Source organism: Petromyzon marinus, chromosome 61 (genome assembly GCF_048934315.1).
Source record: "Petromyzon marinus isolate PM22_M1 ecotype Great Lakes invasive population chromosome 61, UKy_Petmar_22M1.pri1.0, whole genome shotgun sequence".
NCBI classification, from domain to species: Eukaryota; Metazoa; Chordata; class Hyperoartia; order Petromyzontiformes; family Petromyzontidae; genus Petromyzon; species Petromyzon marinus.
Genome location: NC_133727.1, coordinates 4,298,818 through 4,321,983, shown reverse-complemented (window position 1 = coordinate 4,321,983; position 23,166 = coordinate 4,298,818). Strand labels below are relative to the sequence as shown.

At 54.2% G+C, this 23,166-nt stretch overlaps 1 protein-coding gene across 3 annotated transcripts in view; it reads right to left on the bottom strand.

Moving 5' to 3' along the window:
• LOC116937942 (uncharacterized) overlaps nt 1–23,166 on the bottom strand; it is a 276,405-nt gene that overhangs the window by 15,280 nt on the left and 237,959 nt on the right. For 2 of the 3 annotated variants that reach the window (XM_076053470.1, XM_076053469.1), the window contains one exon: nt 21,057–21,408. In XM_076053470.1, coding sequence (XP_075909585.1) covers nt 21,057–21,408 — 352 coding nt within the window. The remainder of the gene's footprint in view (nt 1–21,056; nt 21,409–23,166) is intronic. The other variant, XM_076053471.1, reaches the window with a different exon arrangement.

Below are 23,166 nucleotides of genomic sequence, written 5' to 3'. Positions count from 1 at the left end.
CACCAAACTCCAAACAGAGAATTAATTTCGCAGAGTGGATGCTGCGGATGGAACCCGGCACGGAATTCGCACGAAGTTCCTCCACTACCGGCACGGTGAAATGGTCAGGAGGAGCTGCAGCAGTAGGCGCTGCAGCAGTAGGAGCTGCAGCAGTAGGAGCTGCAGCAGTAGGAGCAACAGTAGTAAGAGCTGCAGCAGTAAGAGCTGCAGCAGTAGGAGCTGCAGCAGTAGGAGCTGCAGCAGTAGGAGCAGCAGCCGTAAGAGCAGCAGCAGTAGGAGCTGCAGCAGTAGGAGCTGCAGCAGTAAGAACTGCAGCAGTAGGAGCTGCAGCAGTAGGAGCAGCAGCCGTAAGAGCAGCAGCAGTAGGAGCTTCAGCAGTAGGAGCTGCAGCAGTAGGAGCTGCAGCAGTAGGATCAGCAGCAGCAGTAGGAGCAGCAGTAAGAGCTGCAGCAGTAAGAGCAGCAGCAGTAGAAGCTGCAGCAGCAGTAGCAGGGGCAGCAGGATCAGCAGTAGGAGCTGCAGCAGTAAGAGCTGCAGCAGTAAGAGCTGCAGCAGCAGAAGCTGCAGCAGTAAGAGCTACAGCAGTAAGAGCTGCAGCAGCAGTAGCAGCAGCAGTAGCAGCAGCAGGATCAGCAGTAGGAGCTACAGCTGCAGCAGTAGAAGCTGCAGCAGCAGGATCAGCAGTAGGAGCTACAGCTGCAGCAGGAGCAGCAGCAGGAGCAACAGCTGCAGCAGTAGAAGCTACAGCAGCAGGAGCAGCAGCAGCAGTGGCAGCAGCTGCAGCCGGCGTCTGCAGACTGACTGGCAAACAACGAATCGCTCGCTCTTGCATCGGCTGAAAACGCCCTGAAGTATCGACGACAGCAGAGCTTGGGGAGAAAAACATTTGTTGGTAGCACAGTCTCAGGCGCATGGCTCCTGCTGCTGCTCCTGTTGCTACTGCTGCTGCTGCTCCTGCTGCTGCTGCTCCTGCTGCTACTGCTGCTGCTCCTGCTGCTGCTGCTCCTGCTGCTGCTACTGCTGCTGCTACTGCTGTTGCTACTGCTGCTGCTCCTGCTGCTGCTGCTCCTGCTGCTGCTGCTCCTGCTACTGCTGCTGCTGCTGCTACTGCTGCTGCTACTGCTGTTGCTACTGCTGCTGCTCCTGCTGCTGCTGTTCCTGTTGCTCCTGTTGCTGCTACTGCTGCTGCTATTGCTGCTACTGCTGCTGCTACTGCTGCTACTGCTGCTCCTGTTGCTACTGCTGCTGCTCCTGCTGTTGCTACTGCTGCTGCTCCTGCCACTGCTGCTCCTGTTGCTCCTGTTGCTGCTATTGCTGCTACTGCTGCTGCTACTGCTGCTCCTGTTGCTACTGCTGCTGCTACTGCTGCTGCCTCCCGGCTCTGTCCGTGATTTCCTCGGCGATTGTGAGAGAGATGCGATTTTTTTTTTACAAGCGGCGATGACGCTCCTTGTCAAGTAAAAAAACCCCAACGCGTCGTGAATCTAATTGTACAGATTATTGGAATTCATCGCGGAATACAAATCCCGAGTTTTTTTCATCTTTGGTTCTTTCGGTAAAGTCACCACCACGTAGAATGAGAATAAAATAATAAATTGATAAAATAAAATAACGCAATAAAATTATCACGACGTTTCGGCCACAACACAAGCGGCCTTCATCAGGTGAAGGGACGAGACTGTCACTCCAGCGCTGTCCTCCAGACAGTCTCGTCCCTTCACCCGATGAAGGCCGCTTGCGTTGTGGCCGAAACGTCGTGAGAATTTTATTGTGTTATTTTATTTTATCAATTTATTATTTTATTCTCATTCTACGTGGTGACTTTACCGAAAGAACCAAAGGAGATGAATCCTTGCAGTCACGAAAGCTTTAAATCGAAATCCCGAGTTGTCGATTTATTTACATATTCATTTACTTTTTCAATCGAAAACACGAAAGCAACTCCCCGGTCGCGGGAGGCTGACCGTCTTCAAATCCACGTCCCAAAATAACCAACGAATAATGATTACTGCCACGATTTGTATTATTATTGTTACTGCTACGCAACAAACAAACAAAAAAATCCGCAAATCAAAATTTTCCGCGTACAACACACGCGGAAATAATCCATTAAGCACCACCACCAACAACAAAGACACCCCCGGACAAAAGATCTAAACCGTAAAGCGGAGCCACGTTGCTCATCAGCAGTTCAGTCCCCACCCCCCCCCCCCCAACCACCGCCACCCCCTCTCGGGAAATCGAGCGGCGATTTAAACAAAAAAAAATCTTCCGAATCCAAGAGACTAAAACGCTGACGGAATCCCCGCGGGGTAACTTTGAGCCGCTTATCCACGGCGGCGGCGGCGGCGGTGGTGGTGGCGAGTGAATGGGGGACGGCTTTACGGGGGGGCCGAGATGTTAACTGCTTCGCCTGGTGCACAGGAGTACAGGAGGTCGTTCGTGGGTTCGTGAGTTCGTGGGTTCGTGGGTTCGATCCACCCCCCCCCCCCCCGCCGCCGCCGCCTGTTGTATATGTGAACGTATATTTGTATACATTTTTGTGGGTTTACTCTTCAACACATCGGTGTTCTGTACGAAGGTAGGTGTGTGTGGGGGGGGGCTGGGGCGCGTGGGGAAACGCGCGGTGCTGGCTGTGCGTCGAAGCGTCGATCCGCGCACCCCCTAAATTAAACAAAACGAACTTTTTTTATATATATAATTTAAAAGCTTTCGTGACTGCAGGGATTCATATTCTTTTTTATTCTTTCGGTAAAGTCACCACCACGTAAGAAGGGAAGCAATAAAATAATACAAAATATAAAAACGAGAAAAATTCACGCGACGTTTCGACCGCAACACAAGCGACCATCATCTACGTGTGGAAACCACGGCAAGAACAATTTTATTTTTGTTTCACGTTACCAGGTAAGGCCCAATCGACGGAGCTGCTCCGTGGCTGATTTCGTCACAAGGGACACTCGCTATCGGCAAAATGATAGCTGAACGAAGTGGCTTCACGTCGTCATCGTCATAATCATCGTCACCACGTGCAAATAACTCTGAACGCGTGGATGGTGATTGCAATTGTGGTGGGGGAAACCCGGAGGGACCCGGAGGGAAGAAAAAATCCACGGGGACCACGTGAAGAGAGAGAGAGACACGCAAACTCCAAATATACAGCAGCAGGCGTCAGGGTCGCGATCGAACCCACGACCTCCTGTACACCAGGCGAGGTAGTTAACATCTCCTAGTCACCGTGATGATGATGAGAGAGAGAGACACGCAGACTCCAAATATACAGCAGGCGTCAGGGTCGGGATTGAACCCACGACCTCTTGTATACCAGGCGAGGTAGTTAACATCTCACCACGGAGAGAGAAAGACACGCAAACTCCAAATAAACAGCAGGCGTCAGGGTCGGGATCGAACCCACGACCTCCTGCGGACCAGGCGAGGTAGTTAACATCTCATAGCCACCGTGACTTTGAGGCAGAGAAGAGCACGTTAGGGCGGGGGGAGGAAGGGAGGGGGGGGTGGTCACAGAAGGTGGGTGGATGGAAGGCGTGGGGGTGGGTGGGTGGGTGGAGGGCGTGGGGGTGGGTGGAGGGCGTGGGGGTGGGTGGAGGGCGTGGGGGTGGGTGGGTGGGTGGGTGGGTGGAGGGCGTGGGGGTGGGTGGGGGGCGTGGGGGTGGGTGGGTGGGTGGGTGGAGGGCGTGGGGGTGGGTGGGTGGATGGAAGGCGTGGGGGTGGGTGGGTGGAGGGCGTAGGGGTGGGTGGGTGGGTGGGTGGAGGGCGTGGGTGGGTGGGTGGGTGGAGGGCGTGGGGGTGGGTGGGTGGGTGGGTGGAGGGCGTGGGGGTGGGTGGAGGGCGTGGGGGTGGGTGGGTGGGTGGAGGGCGTGGGGGTGGGTGGGTGGGTGGAGGGCGTGGGGGTGGGTGGGTGGGTGGGTGGAGGGCGTGGGGGTGGGTGGGTGGAGGGCGTGGGGGTGGGTGGGTGGGTGGGTGGGTGGGTGGAGGGCGTGAGGTGGGTGGGTGGGTGGAGGGCGTGGGGGGGGGTGGGTGGAGGGCGTGGGGGGGGGTGGGTGGGTAGGTGGAGGGCGTGGGGGTGGGTGGGTGGGTGGGTGGAGGGCGTGGGGGTGGGTGGGTGGGTGGGTGGGTGGAGGGCGTGGGGGTGGGTGGGTGGGTGGGTGGAGGGCGTGGGGGTGGGTGGGTGGGTGGGTGGGTGGAGGGCGTGGGGGTGGGTGGGTGGGTGGGTGGGTGGGTGGAGGGCGTGGGGGTGGGTGGGTGGGTGGGTGGGTGGAGGGCGTGGGGGTGGGTGGGTGGGTGGGTGGAGGGCGTGGGGGTGGGTGGGTGGAAGGCGTGGGTGGGTGAAAGGCGTGGGGGTGGGTGGGTGGGTGGAGGGCGTGGGGGTGGGTGGGTGGGTGGGTGGAGGGCGTGGGGGTGGGTGGGTGGAAGGCGTGGGTGGGTGAAAGGCGTGGGGGTGGGTGGGTGGGTGGAGGGCGTGGGGGTGGGTGGGTGGGTGGGTGGAGGGCGTGGGGGTGGGTGGGTGGGTGGGTGGAGGGCGTGGGGGTGGGTGGGTGGATGGGTGGGTGGGTGGAGGGCGTGGGCGTGGGTGGGTGGAGGGCGTGGGGGTGGGTTGGTGGAGGGCGTGGGGGTGGGTGGGTGGGTGGAGGGCGTGGGGGTGGGTGGGTGGATGGGTGGGTGGAAGGCGTGGGGGTTGGTGGGTGGGTGGGTGGGTGGGTGGAGGGCGTGGGGGTGGGTGGGTGGGTGGGTGGAGGGCGTGGGGGTGGGTGGGTGGGTGGAGGTGGGTGGGTGGGTGGGTGATGGAGGGCGTGGGGTGGGTGGGTGGGTGGAGGGCGTGGGGGGGGGTGGGTGGGTGGGTGGAGGGCGTGGGGGTGGGTGGGTGGGTGGGTGGAGGGCGTGGGGGTGGGTGGGTGGGTGGGTGGGTGGAGGGCGTGGGGGTGGGTGGGTGGGTGGGTGGAGGGCGTGGGGGTGGGTGGGTGGGTGGGTGGAGGGCGTGGGGGTGGGTGGGTGGGTGGGTGGAGGGCGTGGGGGTGGGTGGGTGGAAGGCGTGGGTGGGTGAAAGGCGTGGGGGTGGGTGGGTGGGTGGAGGGCGTGGGGGTGGGTGGGTGGGTGGGTGGAGGGCGTGGGGGTGGGTGGGTGGAAGGCGTGGGTGGGTGAAAGGCGTGGGGGTGGGTGGGTGGGTGGAGGGCGTGGGGGTGGGTGGGTGGGTGGGTGGAGGGCGTGGGGGTGGGTGGGTGGGTGGGTGGAGGGCGTGGGGGTGGGTGGGTGGAGGGCGTGGGGGTGGAGGGCGTGGGGGTGGGTGGGTGGGTGGGTGGGTGGAGGGCGTGGGGGTGGGTGGGTGGGTGGGTGGAGGGCGTGGGTGGGTGGGTGGGTGGAGGGCGTGGGGGTGGGTGGGTGGGTGGGTGGAGGGCGTGGGGGTGGGTGGGTGGGTGGAGGGCGTGGGGGTGGGTGGGTGGGTGGGTGGAGGGCGTGGGGGTGGGTGGGTGGGTGGGTGGGTGGAGGGCGTGGGGGTGGGTGGGTGGGTGGGTGGAGGGCGTGGGGGTGGGTGGGTGGGTGGAGGGCGTGGGGGTGGGTGGGTGGGTGGGTGGAGGGCGTGGGGGTGGGTGGGTGGGTGGGTGGAGGGCGTGGGGGTGGGTGGGTGGGTGGGTGGAGGGCGTGGGGGTGGGTGGGTGGGTGGGTGGCGTGGGGGTGGGTGGATGGGTGGCGTGGGGGTGGGTGGGTGGGTGGAGGGCGAGGGGTGGGTGGGTGGCTGAGAGGGAGGTAGTGACACTTCTTCAGACCCCACACGCACACGCGAGGAGAGACACCGAGCGCCTTACTAGTTAGAAATGCCACTTGGAACCGTGGTGCAGCTGTGAACAATTTAAAGAGCGGCATGGACACGAACCGCCGATAAATCGATGCACGACCCCGCTCAACTAAAATCGCGCAAACAAAACCATAATGGGGAGGGGGTGGGTGGTTAGATCTCGTAAGTATAAATATGTTAAGGGGCCGTCCATAAATGACGTCACGCGATTTTGGACGATTTTTTTACCCCCTCCCCCCTCGTCACACGGCGTCACAAAGCTCTGCCCCCTCCCCCCCCCCCAAAAAAAAAAACATGCTTCAAATCGCTTTAAACTATTGTCATTGTAGTGCGTATTTAATGTGGCGCTGCACTATGATGTTGTAGGAGAAAACATTTATTAAAAAGTATATCTACTTAAGTAGAACGCATGATATGAATCACTGCAGTCACGAAAGCTTTAACTCAAATTTTAAGTAGAACGTGTTTAATAATAGGATTTTTTCCCCTTTTTTCTGGCAACAAAACTGAAACCTTTATACAAGGATTCATGTCTGCATTAACCACAATACCTGCAGTCAAAATGCAAACAAAAAACATACTATGATAATATATGCATTGTTCTTGAAACTGATTGGTCCACACCAAGGGACGGCTTTCTTTTGAGCCTCGACCCAATTTGTGCTCGACCAGATGACGCCAAAAGGCGTCACACAGCTCAAAGACAATGCACTATCAAAGTAATGAGGGCTCGGGGTGAGCATCTACATCATTAGACCGCATTACTTTGATAGTGCATTGTCTTTGAGCTGTACGCCTTTTGGCGTCATCTGGTCGAGCACCAATTGAGTTGAGGCTCAAAAGAAAGCCGTCCCTTGGTGTGGACCAATCAGTTTCAAGGACAATGCCACATATATTATCATAGTATGTTTTTTTATTTGCATTTTAACTGCAGGTATTGTGGTTAATGCAGCAACATGAATCCTTGTAAAAAAAAGGTTTCAGTTTTGTTGCCAGAAAAAAGGGGAAAAACCCTATTATTATTACATTTTGTTACTGGCAAAGGAGGTCTAATTATGTAGAACGTGTTTGTCTACATTTATTTAAAGTTGCGCATTTTGATGTGACGTCACATTTCTCAACACCCTCCCTCGTCACAAATGTCTGACTCCCACCCCCCCACCCCCCCCCCCAGGTACGTGACGTCATTTATGGACGGCCCCTAAGTCAAGTCTAAGTGTGTGTCGTTAAACCCGCCACCGCCAACACGGCAACCAGTTAGTAAGGGGGTTTGTCACGCCAACAAAACGTGCCAATTCGCTGCTAGTTCAGGGGGACACGGGTTGTGTGTTGGAGAGTAAGCCCACAACATTTGCTGTTCAAGTAGCGTGACGTCTCGCCGGTAATTACAACAACAACAACCACAACAACCACAACAACCAGCATACTCATTGGTTCTATTGGGTAAAGTCACGTAGGTAAAAAAATAAAATAACAAAAATCACGACGTTTCGGCAACAACACAAGCGGCCTTCATCAGGTGAAGGGACGAGACTGTCTGGAGGACAACGCTGGAGTTAAAAAAGCCACGTTCAGATCACGACCTTTAAGCTGTGTGAGAAGAAACAAAGCGCCTTGACAAAGGAATTAGCATATAATTTAGCATTGAAATAGCTGAGTGATTAGCTTGTGACTGGTCACAGAAATGGCTATGTTAAAGTTAAAGCATACACATCCACAGAGGCACCCCTTGACAAAGGAATTAGCATAGAATTTAGCATTGAAATGGCTGAGTGATTAGCTTGTGACTGGTCACAGAAATGGCTATGTTAAAGTTAAAGCATACACATCCGCAGAGGCACCCCTTGACAAAGGAATTAGCATAGAACTTAGCATTGAAATGGCTGAGTGATTAGCTTGTGACTGGTCACAGAAATGGCTATGTTAAAGTTAAAGCATACAGCATACACATCTGCAAAGCCACCCCTTGACAAAGGAATTAGCATAGAATTTAGCATTGAAATAGCTGAGTGATTAGCTTGTAACTGGTCACAGAAATAGCTATATTAAAGTTAGAGCATATACATTCACCAGCTTCGTGAGACAACGGCCAGAATTGTGGAAAATTCCTCCGAACAAAAATCGGTTTGTCACACCTACGACTACGCAAAGCTATTTATTAGTTTTTTTAAAACATTACGAACAACGTTGTACCGCCTTAATTATCGGGGCTGCAGCAATGCCTCATCTGTGAAGGCGGGGCCAGGCCAAGAGTGACAACCCCCTGAGCAACGTGAAGATTCAACTCAGCCCCCCTTGTGCCATGCTAAAGCCATTCCCGGCCCCTTCGCCAGAGACCACTATTCGTAACAATTACGCATCACGTTAACACGCGTTTAAATGCTTTAAGGATAACGTATGACCCAACAAATAAAAAAAACAATAACGATATAAATATTTTTTTTAAAAAAAGAAACATCGTTTGCACTCACGGAATATTACGGAACGAGCCAATCTGCCGCTTATCAATCTTCACTACCCCCACCCCCCCCCCCTCCCCTCCCACCACCAGGCGCCCTCCTCTCTCACAATCAATCCGGGAGTGAATTACAAATGCCGCGGTGTTACCCGGAGCAGACTCGCTGAGCCACAGAGGCCGAGACGGATGCAGAGCGCGAAACGAATCCATAGCCGTGCGCATGGGAGGTTGGATGGGTCGCACGGCAGGGCTGGGGCGCATCGCAAACTACGAACCCATGGAGACGCGTACAAGGGTTCCCCACGTCGTATTGTATTCCATTGCGTTGTCCGCGTGGCTTCGTTTGCCTCTTGTTCGATTCAACACAGTACGTAAAATTCGTGATCTGATCCCGTCTGTGAAGGATGCGATCCCCCCGACACGCAACACCCGCTGGCGTCTACAAACTAAGCTGTGTCTGCTGCGGCAGTTGTTACCTTGCGGGAAATTAAGCGACGCGTCTCGGACCGTGTTTGTGAACGTCAGGCGGATCTGAAGGACGGTAGGACCAATACCCCGGGCCGTGGCTGATCATTGTTTCAATGCGGTGGGCTCGCAGCGAAATTGATTTCTCTAAGACGAAGGTACTTTGCAAACCCACTGGCCATCAACAAAGATTCGTTTATGAAGCCATCCATATATATATTGGCACAGACACAATTTCAATAGAGAAGATGGGTACAATACTGAGCAATCATTGGAAGTCATAACTGGCTGTGATGTTCCCATCCTACCAGCTTCCGATGACAGTTGTTATTTTCGGCTCTCTGATTTTACATTAACAGGTTACATTTCTCACCGTAACACAGCCACCTCGCTCACCGAACTCGAGGTTTTTGCTTTGCGATCTCCCATTAACATGCCAATCTCTCACATTAACATGCTAATCTCTCCCACTCACATGCTAATCTCTCACATTAACGAGCTAATCTCTCACATTAACATGCTAATCTCTCCCACTAACATGCTAATCTTACCCATTAACATATATGTCTCTCAACGATCTCCCATTAACATGCTAATCTCTCACATTAACGAGCTAATCGCTCACATAAACACGCTAAACGCTCCCATTAACATGTTAATCTCACCCGTAAACATATATGCCTCTCAGCGATCTCCCATTAACATGCCAATCTCTCACATTAACATGCTAATCTTACACATTAACATGATAATCTCCCACATTAACATGCTAATCTCTCCCACTAACATGCAAATCTTACCCATTAACATATATGCCTCTCAGCGATCTCCCATTAACATGCTAATATTTCACATTAACAAGCTAATCTCTCCCATTAACATGCTAATCTCTCCCACTAACATGCTATTCTTACCCATTAACATATATGCCTCTCAACGATCTCCCATTAACATGCAAATCTCTCACATTAACGAGCTAATCTCTCACATTAACATGCTATTCTCTCCCACTAACATGTTCATCTTACCAATTAACATATATGCCTCTCAACGATCTCCCATTAACATGCTAATCTCTCACATTAACGAGCTAATCTCTCACATAAACATGCTAATCTCTCCCATTAACATGTTAATCTCACCCGTTAACATAGAGGCATCTCAACAATCTCCCATTAACATGCTAATATTGCACATTAACATGCCAATCTCGCACATTAACATGCTAATCTCTCACATTAACATGATAATCTTTCACATTAACATGATAATATCTCGAATTAACATGATAATCTCTCGCAGTACCATGTCAATCTCTCACATTATCATGCATTTTTTTTACATTAACATGCTAATCTCTCACATTAACATGATAATCTCTCACATTGGCATGCTGATCTGACATTAACATGCTTATCTCTCACATCAACATGATAATCGCACATAAACACGCTAATCTTTCACATTAACATGTTAATCTATCACATTAACATGCTAATCTCTCACATTAACATGTTAATCTCTCACATTAACATGCTAATCTCTCACATTAACATGCTAATCTCTCACATTAACATGCTAAGCTCTCACATTAACATGCTAATCTCTCACATTAACATGCTAATCTCTCACATTAACATGCTAATCTCTCACATTATCATGCTAATTTTTTACTGGCCAGCCCTTTGATTGGTGGGAAATCCCACCAGCGTCGCGACGCTACCAACCAATCACATTTGCATTGGCTGCTGACATTTGGGCTCCCTCCATTTCAAACCTTTAGAAGCTAACCCCCTCTTCCTGCTGACGAACGATTGTGTTGCGATTGAAACGTCGTACTTTCTTGTTATTTTTTGTTATTTGCTTTGAACCCTACCTACGTGACTTTACCGAAACACCCAAAGAATATTAATTCCTGCAGTCACGAAAGCTTTAAGTCAAGATTTATACGGCCCATGTTTAGTCTAAAGCAATGTAATACTACGGATAATGTTAATCTATGAGCGATGTTCGTCCATGTGCAATGTTAGTCTATGGACAATGTTTAGTCTATGGACCACGCAGTACACCCGCTGTGGTCTGTGAGCTCCTTCAACGGAGGAGGAGGAGGGGGAAGAGCGACACGAGGCCAACTCTCTCTCTCGCTCTCTCTGCAAAAGCCCTCTCTTCGCAGCGGTAACAGCAGCAGCAGCATCTGTGAACATCTGCCAAGAAGTATCCGCGCCTGCTGCTGCCATGGTTTTGTGTGTGTGTGTGCGCGGATGAGATTACTGGACATCTGCGGACAAAGAGCTTTACAGCTCACCGGATTCCTCCGGTACAAACAAATATTCTGATCCTGAGCTAGGGGGCCCAACTCGACCTTGGGACCCATCAGCTGGACGCGTTGCCGCTGCTGCCACCGCGATGATTCGCGAGGGTAAATTTGAATTAATTTACTTAATAGGCTAATCGTCCCAGCCCTAGACATTAGAGGGGAGGGGGGGGGCAGGGGTCTCATGGGGGGGGGGAGAGGGGAGGGGGGCTCAAGAAACCCACAAATATCCATGCAGTCCGCCGGGTGAATTAACGCCACAAAAAAACCACACACACACACGCACACACGCACACACACGCACACACACGTCGGTCAGCAAAGACGGCTCCAGTCTCAGCAGGACAGCTTTGCCATTAGCGAGCGGACGGCTTAAATCATTTCACCCGAGAGAGGCTGATTTAAGTTGCCCTCAAGGCCCCCCCCCGGAGAATCTTCCATGCGTACTGCGAGAAGGTGGGAGATAGGAGGAGGAGGGGAGGGAGGGTTGGTGATGGCGACCCACTGAAAATAAATTATTTCGAGCGAACAAACGGGCGGCGTCACTTGCCTGCCTGCGTCTGTGTCTGCCTCTGTCTTGCTCGTAAATTAAGAACGAGGGTGACCACCACCACCACAACAACAACAAAATGAAAGGGACAGGGGAGCCGCGTCTCCGGGAAGAAACAAACAAACTAAATAAATCAGCGGTGGACGACTTTGGCGGTGACATTGAGACGACTCGGAACCCTGGCGGGAGTGGGCGGGGGGGGTGGGGGAGGAAGTCCCCCCCACTCCCCACTCCCCACCCCCACCTATTGTGACGTGGTTTAAATAATTTAAACAAACTGGTTGATTAAACCTTTAAACGCATGGAGGGGAGGTGGGGGGAGTAGGCGACTTACGTTGCGCATGCTCAATTTGTGTCGTCGATTATTTTACCTTCTTCTAGGGAATAAAAATCTTGCCGTGTCTCGCGACCACCCCCCCCCCCCGCCAAAGCCCCCCCCAGAGAGGGAATCACGCACCCCCAGGGGGCCGCGTGATGCCCCCCCCCAGTAGGCCACGTGATGCCGCCCCCAGTAGGCCACGTGATGCCCCCCCCCGCTCCCCAATTTCCTTAAACTGCGACCGGCAGTCGTCAGAGGCGGCGTTTTCGGCTGCCAAGTGGCAGGCCGCGTGCCGAAGTCGTTCACGACACCGGGGGTGGAGTGGGGGGGGGCGGGAGTGGGGGGGAGGAAGGCGAGAAGGGGGGGTGGGTGGGTGGGAGGGAGGAAGGCGAGGGGGGGGTGGGAGGAGGGGGGGGGGGGTTGGATGTTTCGGCTCTACACCTCGATCCATAATCCAGGAACCTCGTTCACTCAGATTAGAGCACGACCGCAGATTAAAGCGACTTCATATTTAATTCACGTGCGCGTGATTCGCTAAAGAGCCACCACGAGCCCCACCTGCACCGACACCTCCTACGCGGGCTATGTAATTGGTTAAGACGCCTGCGTCGGATTAAGGAGAGAGGCGGGTGGTGGAAGAGGATTAGCGAAGCTCGCAGGGTGAAGGCCGTGGCACACGGAGGGGTGAGACACCTGGAAGGGGGGTGCCGATCGCGAGAGACACGGGGAGAGACACCGGGAGACGCGGGGAGAGAGAGACCGGGAGACACGGGGAGAGAGACCGGGAGACACGGGGAGAGAGACCGGGAGACACGGGGAGAGAGAGACCGGGAGACACGGGGAGAGACACCGGGAGACACGGGGAGAGAGACCGGGAGACACGGGGAGAGACACCGACAGACACGGGGAGAGAGGCCGGGAGACACGGGGAGAGAGACCGAGAGACACGGGGAGAGAGACCGGGAGAGACGGGGAGAGAGACCGGGAGACACGGGGAGAGAGAGACCGGGAGACACGGGGAGAGAGAGACCGGGAGACACGGGGAGAGAGACCGGGAGACACGGGGAGAGAGACACCGGGAGACACGGGGAGAGAGACCGGGCGACACGGGGAGAGAGGCCGGGAGACACGGGGGGAGAGACCAGGAGACACAGGGGGAGAGAGACCGGAAGACACGGGGAGAGAGACCGAGAGACACGGGGAGAGAGAGAGACCGGGAGACACGGGGAGAGAGACCGGGAGACACGGGGAGAGAGAGAGACCGGGAGACACGGGGAGAGAGACCGGGAGACACGGGGAGAGAGACCGGGAGACACGGGGAGAGACACCGGGAGACACGGGGAAAGAGAGACCGGTAGACAAGGAGAGAGACACCGGGAGACACGGGGAGAGAGAGACCGGGAGACACGGGGAGAAACACCGGGAGACACGGGGAGAGAGAGAGCGGGAGACACGGGGAGAGAGAGGCGGAGACACGGGGGGAGAGACCGGGAGACACGGGGAGAGAGACCGGGAGACACGGGGAGAGAGACCGGGAGACACGGGGAGAGAGAGACCGGGAGACACGGGGAGAGAGACCGAGAGACACGGGGAGAGAGAGACCGGGAGACACGGGGAGAGAGACCGAGAGACACGCGGAGAGAGAGACCGGGAGACACGGGGAGAGAGAGACCGGGAGACATGGGGAGAGAGAGACCGGGAGACACGGGGGGAGAGACCGGGAGACACGGGGAGAGAGAGACCGGGAGACACAGGGAGAGAGACCGGGAGACACGGGGAGAGAGAGACCGGGAGACACAGGGAGAGAGACCGGGAGACACGGGGGGGAGAGACCGGGAGACACGGGGAGAGACACCGAGAGACACGGGGAGAGAGAGACCGGGAGACACGGGGAGAGAGACCGGGAGACACGGGGGGGAGAGACCGGGAGACACGGGGAGAGACACCGAGAGACACGGGGAGAGAGAGACCGGGAGACACAGGGAGAGAGACCGGGAGACATGGGGAGAGAGACCAGGAGACACGGGGAGAGAGAGACCGGGAGACACGGGGAGAGAGACCAGGAGACACGGGGGAGAGAGACCGGGAGACACGGGGAGAGACACCGAGAGACACGGGGAGAGAGAGACCGGGAGACACGGGGAGAGAGACCGGGAGACATGGGGAGAGAGACCGGGAGACACGGGGAGAGAGAGACCGGGAGACACTGGGAGAGAGACCGGGAGACACGGGGGGGAGAGACCGGGAGACACGGGGAGAGAGGCCAGGAGACACGGGGAGAGAGGCAGGGAGACACGGGGGGAGAGAGACCGGGATACACGGGAAGAGAGGCCGGGAGACACGGGGAGAGAGACCGGGAGACACGGGGAGAGAGACCGGGAGACACGGGGAGAGAGACCGGGAGACACGGGGAGAGAGACCGGGAGACACGGGGAGAGATACCGGGAGACACGGGGGGAGAGAGGCAGGGAGACACGGGGGGAGAGAGACCGGGAGACACGGGGAGAAAGACCGGGAGACACGGGGAGAGAAGCAGGGAGACACGGGGAGAGACACCGGGAGACACGGGGGGAGACTGAGAGACACGGGGAGACAGGCCAGGAGACACGGGGAGAGAGACCGGGAGACACGGGGAGAGAAGCCGGGAGACACGGAGAGAAAGACCGAGAGACACGGGGAGAGAGACCGGGAGACATGAGGAAAGAGACCGGGAGACACGGGGAGAGAGAGACCGGGAGACACGGGGAGAGAGACCGGGAGACACGGGGAGAGAGACCGGGAGACACGGGGAGAGAGACCGGGAGACACGGGGAGAGAGACCGAGAGACACGGGGAGAGAGACCGGGGGACACAGGGAGAGAAACCAGGAGACACGGGGAGAGAGACCGGGAGACACGGGGAGAGATACCGGGAGACACGGGGAGAGAGACCGGGAGACACGGGGGGAGAGAGACCGGGAGACACGGGGAGAGAGGCCGGGAGACACGGGGGGAGAGAGACCGGGAGACACGGGGAGAGAGGCCGGGAGACACGGGGAGAGAGACCGGGAGACACGGGGAGAGAGACTGGGAGACACGGGGAGAGAGACCGGGAGACACGGGGAGAGAGACCGGGAGGCACGGGGAGAGACACCGGGAGACACGGGGAGAGACACCGGGAGACATGGGGAGAGAGACCGGGAGACACGGGGGGAGAGAGACCGGGAGACACAGGGAGAGAGGCCGGGAGACACGGGGGGAGAGAGACCGGGAGACACGGGGAGAGAGGCCGGGAGACACGGGGAGAGAGACCGGGAGACAGGGGGAGAGAGACCGGGAGACACGGGGAGAGAGACCGGGAGACACGGGGAGAGACACCGGGAGACACGGGGAGAGAGACCGGGAGACACGGGGGAGAGGCTGGGAGACACGGGGGGAGACTGAGAGACACGGGGAGAGAGACCGGGAGACACGGGGGGAGAGAGACCGGGAGACACGGCTGGAGAGACATCGGGAATATGACGCAAAAAGACACGGGGAGATGCCAGGAGATACGGGGAGACCCGGGGAGATGGCATGTAGAGACACGGGGAGATACCGAGAGACACGGGAAGATGGCATGTAGAGACACGGGGAGATACCGAGAGACACGGATGGAAAGACATCGGGACAATGACACGGCGAGATACCCGGAGAAGACACGGGGAGATGGCATGCAGAGACAAGGGGAGATATCGGCAGACATGGGGAGATACTGAGAGATAGCAAAGGGGAAGACACAGGGATATATCGGGAGAAGACACGGGGAGACACGCAGGGAGATGACACGGGGAAACACGCCGGGAGATGCCGGGAGATACCGGGGAGACGCAAGGTGTGTGGTGTGTGTGGTGTGTGTATGGTGTGGTGTGTGTGGTGTGTATGGTGTGTGTGTGTGGTGTGTGGTGTGGTGTGTGATGTGTGTGTGCTGTGTATGGTGTGTGTGTGTGGTGTGTGTATGTGGTGTGTGTGTGTGGTGTGTGTGTGTGGTGTGGTGTGTGTGGTGTGTAGTGTGTGGTGTGTGTGGTGTATGTGTGGTGTGTGTGTGGTGTGTGTGGTGTGTGTGTAGTGTATGTGGTGTGTGTGTGTGGTGTTTGTGTGTGTGGTGTGTGTGTGTGGTGTGTGTGTGTGGTGTGTGTGGTGTGTGTGTGTGTGGTGTGTGTGTGGTGTGTGTGGTGTGTGTGTAGTGTATGTGGTGTGGTGTGTGTGTGTGGTGTGTGTGTGTGGTGAACACGCGGCAATGAAATGGCACGCGGCAATGAAATGGCACGCGGCATCACGCGCTCAGAGTCTCCTCTTACAACTCCCTCCCTGCCCGTGTTCATCCTTGACAGATCGACTGCAATCCGGGATGATCTCTGATGATCCCTGATGATCCCTGATTGCAAGAGATCAGCCGACGGAGGCTTTGCAGCTTCTAATCAGCGGCGCGGCAACTGGTGACATCGCGACCGCCAACTCGGACCAATTGCTCATCCAGCACTCGGTACGACTCGCTGTGTCACAACCAGCCACTACAATCACACCTGGTGTGTCACAACTAGCCACTACAATCACACCTGGTGTGTCACAACCAGCCACTACAATCACACCTGGTGTGTCACAACCAGCCACTACAATCACACTCGCTGTGTCACAACCAGCCACTACAATCACACTCGCTGTGTCACAACCAGCCACTACAATCACACCTGGTGTGTCACAACCAGCCACTACAATCACACCTGGTGTGTCACAACCAGCCACTACAATCACACCTGGTGTGTCACAACCAGCCACTACAATCACACCTGGTGTGTCACAACCAGCCACTACAATCACACTCGTTGTGTCACAACCAGCCACTACAATCACACTCGCTGTGTCACAACCAGCCACTACAATCACACTCGCTGTGTCACAACCAGCCACTACAATCACACCTGGTGTCTCACAACCAGCCACTACAATCACACCTGGTGTGTCACAACCAGCCACTACAATCACACCTGGTGTGTCACAACCAGCCACTACAATCACACCTGGTGTGTCACAACCAGCCACTACAATCACACTCGCTGTGTCACAACCAGCCACTACAATCACACTCGCTGTGTCACAACCAGCCACTACAATCACACCTGGTGTGTCACAACCAGCCACTACAATCACACCTGGTGTGTCACAACCAGCCACTACAATCACACCTGGTGTGTCACAACCAGCCACTACAATCACACCTGGTGTGTCACAACCAGCCACTACAATCACACTCGCTGTGTCACAACCAGCCAGTACGATGACACGTGGTGTGTCACAACCACCGAGCATAATGACACTCACCCCACTAACCACACCGCAGGTCACCTCACTTCTCTCTCTGCTTCTTCTCTCGCACCGCTCCACTCTGGAATACCCTCCTCCCATAATCACCATCACCACCAACATCACCATCATCAACATCATCACCACCAACATCACCATCATCAACATCATCACCACCATCACCACCATCACTAGCACCATCATCAACAACATCGTCAGCATCATCATCACCACCATCATCACCATCACCACCATCACCATCATCACCACCACCATCATCATCACTACCACCATCATCAACATCACCATCATCACCATCATCACCACCATCACCAGCACCATCATCAACAACATCGTCAGCATCATCATCACCATCACCACCATCATCACCACCATCATCACCATCACCACCATCACCATCATCATCACCACCATCATCACCACCATCACCATCATCACCACCACCATCATCACTACCACCATAATCACCATCACCACCAACATCCCCATCATCAACATCCTCACCACCATCATCAACAACACCGTCACCATCACCACCATCATCACAATCATCACTATCTTCAACCATAACCACCATCTTCAATCATCACCACCATCACCATCACCACCATCACCATCATCAGCATCATCACCATTACCACCATCACCAGCACCATCATCAACAACATAGTCAGCATCACCACCATCATCACCACCATCATCACCATAACCACCATCACCACCATCACCATCATCACCACCACCATCATCACCACCACCATCATCACCACCATCATCAACAACACCGTCACCATCACCACCATCATCACCATCTTCAACCATAACCACCATCTTCAATCATCACCACCATCACCATCACCACCATCACCACCATCATCACCATCATCACTACCACCATCATCAACATCATCATCAACAAAATCGTCAGCATCACCACCATCATCACCATCTTCAACCATAACCACTATCTTCAACCATTACCACCATCATGACCACCAACATTACCACCATCATCATCAACGCCATCATCACCATGATCAACACCATCAACACCATCATCACCACCGTCATTGTTTCTTTACCGAACCCCAGGCTCTTACAGCAATAACCTCTTACAAGTCTCCAAGTCTGCGTTATGCAAAACGTGCAAACAGACGTGGTTTTGATAATTATAACGATGGACGCATTGTCCTTGAAACTCATTGGCCAACGCCAGAGACAACTTCCTTTGTGGCCTTGTCCCGACTGCCACCACCGCCACCGCCACCACCACCGCCACCGCCACCACCACCACCGACACCACCACCGCCACCGCCACCACCACCGCCACCTCCACCACCGCCACCACCGCCGCCACCACCAGTGTTAGAGCGAGCGTTACAAATGCCAAAAAACACGACCAGGTGCAAAGTCGACGCGAATATCAAAGCATGGGGACAAGCTCAGGTTTAAGCCGACGTATCTACGGGATCCCTTTGTTGTCAATGCAGGCGACAATAATATGAATAATTTCCGTCTGTAAGGCCGCGTTTACATCCGCGAGATATGTTTGTTGTTTGAACGTCTGAGCACCACCTGCATTCCTGCCGGGGTGGGATCGAGGGGGGGGGGGGGTGAAGTTTAAAAGCTTTAATTTTGTTTCCATCATCTCGATAGAAGTGGAGAACAAAACAAAGACACGTGAAACAGGGGTCCCCCGTGCAATCAACAACGTGAATTGTAGATTAGATTTGTGGGGGGGGGGCGGTTTTCCGGGTCCAGTAGGAATTATTTACACCCTTTCATTTAACTCACTCTGTCTGTCTGTTGTTGTATCCTCAAATCTTGTGACTCAATATCAACCCACTTCCCAATGTGGTATCGACTTCAAACTTGGTATACTTATGTCATACTGATGACAATACTATATTCTATGATTAAAAATAAAAAATATATATTTTTAAACATTATTTTTTAACATGTTATGTTTCGGCTTGGGTCTAATTGTCAACGGTCCCCTTAAGTTGTGGCAAGCTTCGGGGTCACTTCCTGGAGTCGTGGAGTTCTTCCATTACTAGTACGGTACATTTCATAAAAGCGTGTTTTTAAAAAAAAAAGTTTTTTTTTTAAATAGTACTTATTTTTCCCCTTCCGCGGTTCAGGATCAACATCAACGCGCGCTCAGGATATTTGGTGACTGCTGCTCTAAATGTCCACGTGATGATGATGATGATGATCATGATGATCATGATGATGATCATGATGATGATGATGATCATGATGATGATCATGAATAGCCGCTTCGTTGAGCTATAATTTGGGGGACCGGGTCACTTCTGAAAAAATAAGCTCATAGCTCAGTCGGCTTTACTTTGTATCATGATGGTGAAAAAAAAATATTTTATTTGCGTATGTTTTTAAAGTTAATTGTTTACATTTCCTATACTTTGCATCCCGAATGTGTTTTGTTATATATATTTGTTTGTTGTAACGTTATGACCCCTGAGCCCCAACTGGACTCTGTGAAAAAGAGCTTTATAGCTCGTCGGATTCTTAGCGCATACTCACGTGTGTAGAAATGAAGTAAAATTTAACTAAATAATGACTCTGAACTACCTCACCTGGTCTGCAGCAGAGGGAGGGAGGGAGGGAGCGGAGGGAGGGAGGGAGGGAGGGAGGGAGGGAGGGAGGGAGGGAGGGAGGGAGGGAGGGAGGGAGGGAGGGAGGGAGGGAGGGAGGGAGGGAGGGAGGGAGGGAGGGAGGGAGGGAGGGAGGGAGGGAGGGAGGGAGGGAGGGAGGGAGGGAGGGAGGGAGGGAGGGAGGGAGGGAGGGAGGGAGGGAGGGAGGGAGGGAGGGAGGGAGGGAGGGAGGGAGGGAGGGAGGGAGGGAGGGAGGGAGGGAGGGAGGGAGGGAGGGAGGGAGGGAGGGAGGGAGGGAGGGAGCAGAGCCGCTACCACTACCGCACACAAAGATAAAAGACAAAGATCCCCCGTATAGCCTTAACAGACTGTAGGGGCAAGTGCTGTTAGCGAGCAGCACCTATGAAGGCCGGTAACGGTACACGAGGGGGTGGGTGGCCAGCACCACGCCCGACCGCCTTTGTCTCCCTAGTGGCGATGTTTACTGCACACCGCACCAGGTGCTCATTTGAGGCTGAGTCGACCTAGGCGAGGCCCGGGACCGATTCAGAAAATCGTCACTGGGTGTTGGCCGTGAGCGGGAATCGAACCCGTGTCGCCGGGTTCGTAGCGCAGCGTAGCGCTAACCGCTACCACTACCGCTCCCCTACACACCACACACACAACACACACCACACACCACACACACCACACACACCACACACACCACACACCCCACACACACCACACACACCACACACAACACACACACACACACACACCACACACACACACCACACACACCACACACACCACACACACCACACACACCACACACACCACACACACCACACACCACACACCACACACACCACACACACCACATACCCCACACACACCACACACCACACACACCACATACCCCACACACACCACACACACCACACACACACCCCACACACACCACACACACCACACACACCACACACCACACACACCACACACACCACACACACCACACACACCACACACCACACACACACCACACACCACACACACCACACACACACCACACACACCACACACACCACACACACACCACACACACCACACACACCACACACACACACCACACACCACACACACCACACACACCACACACAACACACCACACAAGGGCGCGCGTCCGTGCCACCTACCGGTCTCCGCTTGCATGACGCCCCACGTGCACCCATCGGGCACCGTACGCTCATCTCCCCCTCCTCCTCCCACCGTCGCCACCACCGCTGCCCCTCCGTGGCCGCCCCCGTCGTCGGAGCTCGCCTCTCCCTCGCCGAGGCCGCTGTCCGTCTGGCGGATGCGCCCGGCGTTGGCATTGGCGGCGGCGGAGGAGGTGGAGGAGGAGGAGGAGGAGGTCGTCGCCGCCGTCACCGCCGCTGCAGCGTCCCCCTCACCGAGGCCGCTGTCGGCGAAGCTCTGCTGGGACGAGTCGCAGGCGTCCAGGCGGCCGTCGCCCAGGGAGAAGGTCACGCGACGGGGCGGAGGCTGCACCTTGCAAAGACAAAGTTCCACCACCCTATAGCCTCGGACTGAACTGTTGGGGGCAATGCGGGGGGTCGATCACGTGCCTGACGACGCCTGCTGAGTTAATTCATTCACCACCACCACCCCCCCCCCCCACCCCCCACTTTGTGCAAGAGCGCTAAAAGCGTGGTCACCACATCTACGTCGCTATGTAAGGAAGGAAACAGGAGGACTTATCCACGAGTCTGGCTGTCGCCTGATGAAGCTGGTTGTAATTACGGGCGAAACGTCGTTACTCAGATTGTAAATGTTTGTGGCTTGGCTCTCCAACACACCGGTGTGCTCTGCTAGTATACTACACTATACACTACATTATACACTACTATACACTACACTATACACTACACTATAGACTACTATACACTACACTATACACTACTATACACTACACTACTATACACTATACACTACTATACACTACACTATACACTACTATACACTACACTATACACTACGTTATACACTACACTATACACTACTATACACTATACTACTATACACTACACTATACACTACTATACACTACACTATACACTCCGTTATACACTACATTATACACTACTATATACACTACTATACACTACACTATACACTATTAAACACTACACTATACACTACTATACACTACACTATACACTAATATACACTACACTATACACTACTATACACTACACTACACTATACACTACTATATACTACACTATACACTACATTATACATTATACACTACACTATACACTACATTATACACTATACACTACACTATACACTACGACACACTACACTATACACTAGTGCTGTACTAGTGACGATTTTGCCACGTTCTGTTTATGTGACAACCCCTTACTAGCTGACTCTGTCTGAGACCCACCCTACTTTCACGGGCAAGTCCACCTCAGCTGTGCTTAACTCAGCTCACTTGGTTTCTCTAATCAAGGACATCTCACTGTCTCCGGATGATTTGCTTGTCAGTTTCGATGTAGTCTCTCTGTTCACCAATGTACCTGTACTTGACACCATTGCAATCATTGAAGACTTGGCCCAACAAGGACTGAATCCAGATGTACCAACTTTGGTAAGGCACTGTCTTACCAACACATACTTCACCTGGAATGGTATATTCTACAAACAAAATGAGGGTACCCCAATGGGTTCTCCCTTATCGCCAGTGGTAGCGAATATTTTCATTGAGAAATTTGAGACAGATGCCATCCAGACATCCACCCTACGTCCTTCCTTGTGGAAGAGATACGTAGATGGCATGTTCGTCATCTGGCCACATTGCCTGCCAGCACTGAACCAATTTCTCAACCACATCAACTCCATACATCCCGTCTATCAAATTCACCATGGAAGTGGAAAAGGATGGCAAGCTACCATTCCTGGATGTTTTGAATGAGAAGAGACCTGATGGTTCGTTGGGACATTCGGTCTACAGGAAAGCCACCCACACAGATTCCTATCTAAAGCCTGACTCCCCACCACCATCCAGCCCAGAAGAATTCCCTCATCAAAACACTACACCATAGGACCCGTTGCATCTCCGACCAGCAGCGCCTAGCCAGTGAGTTGGAGTGCGTACACCAAGCCCTCAGGATGAGCGGATACTCGGACCGTACAATCCGCAAAGCTGCCTCCCCAGCCATGGGGAGACAACCTTCTGAGGATCCAACCAAAACCATCACTTTGCCATACATAGCAGGGGTTAGCAAAAAGATTTCCAAA